This window comes from Montipora capricornis, chromosome 12, assembly GCF_036669925.1.
Source record: "Montipora capricornis isolate CH-2021 chromosome 12, ASM3666992v2, whole genome shotgun sequence".
Classification (NCBI taxonomy): Eukaryota; Metazoa; Cnidaria; class Anthozoa; order Scleractinia; family Acroporidae; genus Montipora; species Montipora capricornis.
In genome coordinates, this window is record NC_090894.1 from 5,662,519 (window position 1) to 5,667,518 (window position 5,000).

The 5,000-nt window shown below is 39.5% G+C and overlaps 1 protein-coding gene across 1 annotated transcript; it reads right to left on the minus strand.

Moving 5' to 3' along the window:
- Positions 1–1,771: 1,771 nt before the first annotated feature.
- LOC138025355 (alpha-2B adrenergic receptor-like) lies at positions 1,772–2,503 on the minus strand. The gene has a single exon (XM_068872578.1). It carries the CDS (start codon positions 2,501–2,503, stop codon positions 1,772–1,774), a length of 732 nt encoding a protein of 243 aa, XP_068728679.1.
- Positions 2,504–5,000: the final 2,497 nt, after the last annotated feature.

Below are 5,000 nucleotides of genomic sequence, written 5' to 3' on the forward strand. Positions count from 1 at the left end.
CGGAAATTAACGCCCTAAATGGACAAAAGGTTTTTCGCATTCTTTTTAAAGTTTTTCAATTTATAGAGCGTCAATTTTCCTCCAAGCGAACTCAAGGTTATTTTTGAACCTGATTACTGAAGGACGTATGTAAAACACTCGCCCTAGCTGTGTTTTGTGCTGTTAACGGTGCATGCGGTTGTGCGGTTCATGTTTAATATTGACCCTAGAAAGCGGTGCATGCGGTTGTGCAGTTCATGCTTAATGTTGACCCTAGAAAAAGCTCCTCAAAAAGTCCTTTGCGGTGAACTGTAAGCTCCGGGTCCTTTTCGGGGTTTTACCGTAATTTGCTCGTTACTATCAAGCAGAAAGAGCCGACTGTTCTTTCATTAAGGATTTTTTCACCCTAAGGCTGGTAACCGGAGAACATGTTTAGTACAAGTACTCCGTACTCCAAAGCCACTTTGCAGACTATCAACGCCACTTTTCGCCCAAGGTTTGTTTAAATCCTGGTTATCTAAGAAAATACTATAACTGAGTTAGAAGGCTGTTATGGACTTATGTGTTTTCGGCAGACTTTTAGGCAGAAGGCGAAAAAAAAGATGTGAACCGTTTCCCTGCCGCTCAGAAATAAATCCTTTTGAACAGGAAATTAAGGGGGGAAAACGGAAGTTGCCCAAGTAATTATTAAGTCAAAATGCCACCTGTGAAAAGGCTAAGCGTGCCAACCGAACGCCCAAAGACGAGAGACAATGAATTCTTCGTTTCCTTTGACAAAGTACTCCCTGGTGTTTTCAAGTGAAGTCCTATTTTTATTTCAAGCAACTCGTTTGAAGGTCATGATGTAAATTTACTGACGAAAAAAGAGTATGATTTTAAAGCTCATAGCCTGATAATTTGCATTCCCTTATAATTTTTTATTATACACTTGATTAGATAATATTGTAACTAAACCAAGTTAATTCATAATTCATTTAAATTCGTGAGATCGTCTATTTCACGATACATTTCCAATAAAGTTTTATTTTTGTATTTCAGTTTATCTTCGTTATTTCGTGGCGTACCTGTGAACTAGTACCGACCCACGCTAATAAAGTGTTATCAGTTGACCTGCTTGAAACGAATAAGTTAACTTTGTTTCTCGGAACACAAACGAAAGACAGCCATAGATTCGCTTGCTCAATTTGATAACTTTGTTTTTCCTTTTTCAACCTCATGGTTCGTGACGCATCACGTAACTTAACAAAAACACGCCTATCTGCCCAATTCTTTCAAGTTGCAAACCCCTTACGTCTTTGCAAAACAGTAAAGCGGGCCTTTTTTTTCTTTTCTTCAATGTCGTTCCTACCAATCCGGGTACTGGGTAGCTCTACATACTGTTTGACGAGAACAAGACAAAATAATCGCGAGGCTAGGTACTAGCAACAGAGCAAGTTATATTTCAAGACAAGTTTTCCAATGCCGCAAAGTAATTCCTTCGTTTACTTTATTTCCCTCCTTCCTAGTTTTAGTTCAGTGATTGTGTTCTGGGAAGAATAATTTTTTTGGATAGTAAAGCGAAGAACTAGCTTTGCTGTTTTAATCGTCTATGAACAGCGGCATTTTTTCAATGTTGAGACGACAGCTTGTCTTACATCTGGAATCTTCCAACAGTAGAGAAGTGGGTTCAATGCGGAGTTTACCAACACGAAAAGCACTCCATATTGTCTACTTAAAGCAAGAGTTTGGGACGGTTCACTCCGACCTCTGATGTTAAACAATAATACGATCACAGAGTATGGTAGATAACAAATCAGCAACGCCAGCTGAATCCATGATACACTGGACACCGCCTTTTGTGCTTTGCTAGGGAGACTTCAATTTGCTGACTACTTTTAGCAATTGGTGGATCTTCACTAGAGCGCCCTTTATGAACTCTGGTACGATATTTACGAAGATTAAAGAAAATCATTGTGTGTGAGGACATAGAGACTGCCAGACAAACGCATATGACTGTGTGACTAAATATATCGGAAAATTCAACAATCTTTACGGAGACAGCTGAATGGACTGCACCCAAAACCCAAAACGTTATAATTATTCCGTACACACGTTTCAAAGTTACGGTTTCCCTGTACCTCATTCCCAATGACAAAGCCAGAAGTCTGTCCACGCTTATAGCACAAGTGGTCAACAAAGACACTGTACACAAAGCGTTGTTTAGGAAAAAACCAGTGGATATTGCGTAGTAGCAAACGCTCCAGTGCTCTTTTAGGGCAGATACCCAATAGATAGCAACCAAAGGATCGGAGAACATACCAACAAAGAGATCACTTGTAGCCAAGCTACGAAGCAACAGTTTGGACGGTGAACCAAGTGTAGACTCTTTACGGAGAGCAACTAGTATTAAAGCGTTGCCCGAGGATGTGATAATGCACAGAAAAACACTAAAAGTTGAGATAAATATCAGGTGATGGTAGATTCCTTCGGTGAAGCTTTCTGAGCAGACGTACATTGCCTTTGTAAGGTTCGCATTTATTGACATGGTGTCGTTGTTGCTTTTCAACCAGCAAAACTGATTGAATTGAGATCATGCAGGTGTTTTAAAGTCTCGAAAGACCAAATTATGCACATTTTCGCTATCTAATGAATGACGCAATCCCTGAAGTCAAACAGTACTTTTTTATGGCGTTCCAACACCGCCAAAATTCTATGGCGTTCCAACACCACCAAAATTCAAACTTTGCCCTTTATTCGCGCATACCATCATTCACAGGCAAAATTCAAATATTCAATTGAAACATACAGACCTTCACTCGCAACATTCACGTCAGGCGTTTAATATGCACTCACAACATTCAAATATAGCTCCAGACATTCAATCAGTCTAGTCAAACATTCAAAGCAGGCATGCAAAATTTACTTACAACATTAGGACATGCACTTTAAACCAGCGGTTATTCAATTCCAACTCTCATTTCCAACATTCGACTTTCAATTCGACATTTCATTCAAACATTCGATTATTCAATTGAAACATTCAATCCGAACATTCAATCCAAACATTCAATTCGAACATTCGATTCGAAAATTCAGCATTCTATTCTAGATTCAATTCAAACATTCGATTATTCAATTCGAACATTCAATACAAACATTCAATGTAAACATTCAATTTGAACGTTCCATTCGAAAATTCGATCATAACATTCGCAATGAACATTCAATCCAAACACACCCTTACATGGTTCCCAGGGTCATCCGACCAACATCCAGGACGTTTCGAAAGGCGGGAAAGACAAAATCAGATCCAGAGGTTGTACGTGTGGCTCACGAAAATTTTCAGCGTTTTCAGCGATTTTTCCAGCGATTTATAGAAGGTAAGAGATAATTTATCGCTATCTATAGTTTGCACTTCTGAACTATATTGTTTCTGTTTTATTATAATATTTTTTTGGCTACCATTTGTACTGTACGATCCACCAGGATAAATCGATGTTGAACGTCGCCAGTGATTATACGCTATATTCCTACATCGTGCAAAAATTAAAATTTCTGTGCCCCTCACACATGTAGTATGTTCCCCAAGGATGGCGAATAGCTAGCAATTTCGGTCGCTAAATTATGGATCCTTTTCACTTTCACTTAACAAAAAAAAAATAAATATAAGCGAAAATCCATTTCTGTATTGGGAAAAACTGTGCCCGAGTTATGGTGGTGCGTGGCATACACTTATAATATATTGTCATTACTTTGGGCCATTAAATTAATTTGAAACATTAATAAATAAAAAATAAATAAATAAATAAACATTGGTGTACCCCAAATGTCAATATGGCAGATCCATATCTGGACTCCACAGATTTGTGCACAACAAATACATCTGAAGTTTGGGCTAGCGCTCAGACCTTATTTATCTCCTATACAATATACCATTTTATTATATGGCTAGCTCCGTGAGCGGGCAAGATGAACCAAATCCTGCACTGTGATTGGCTACCCGAGCGGGCAGGATGCAGCGATCTTGCCCGCTCGGGATTACGCGCTGTGTCCCGCAAGAATCCATATAATAAATCCTTTATTGACCAAGCCTCGTTCTTTTTTGTGTGTTCATTGACCTCGACTTCGTCTCGGTCCATAAAAACGCAAAAAAGAACTTGGCCCTCAACCTGCGGCCTGCGGCCTCCAGTACGGCCCTCAGCCTGTACTCGAGACCTCAGGCACAGTTTTTCCCAATTAGACGGACCTCCCGGCCGGTGAATAACATATATCTCTTGACTGAATGGATTTTCGCTTATATATTTTTTTCTTACGTGAAAGTGAAAAGGATCCATAATTTAGCGACCGAAATTGCTAGCTATTCGCCATCCTTGGGGAACATACTACATGTGTGAGGGGCACAGAAATTTTAATTTTTGCACGATGTAGGAATATAGCGTATAATCACTGGCGACGTTCAACATCGATTTATCCTGGTGGATCGTACAGTACAAATGGTAGCCAAAAAAATATTATAATAAAACAGAAACAATATAGTTCAGAAGTGCAAACTATAGATAGCGATAAATTATCTCTTACCTTCTATAAATCGCTGGAAAAATCGCTGAAAACGCTGAAAAATTTCGTAAGCCACACGTACAACCTCTCGATCTGATTCTTGTCTTTCCCGCCTTTCGACTACCGAACGTCCCGGATGTTGGTCGGATGACCCTGGGAACCATGTAAGGGTGTGTTTGGATTGAATGTTCATTGCGAATGTATTATAATCGAATTACTACATGAGACCAAGGACAATGGGGAGGATCTTGCGGTATCAGAGGTGTGTGTGTTGCAAATGCCACATTTTAATGTCGCCTGACGTACACGGCCAGAAGAGAACATCGCGTGCCTTTCGTAGACAAGTCTCGACGTACTTTCTTCGCAATTTTCTACTTTAGCGCTACCGTACCACTACAGGATTTCCTTTGAAAAGAATGCCACCTTCCAAGGTCAGTTCTTACTTTAAATGGAAATAGTCTCTGATTTCTGACGTAAATTACTAT

Bases quoted from the DNA above. Each gene is read 5' to 3' on its own strand.
- LOC138025355 (XM_068872578.1), bottom strand. From the start codon at position 2,503: ATGTCAATAAATGCGAACCTTACAAAGGCAATGTACGTCTGCTCAGAA.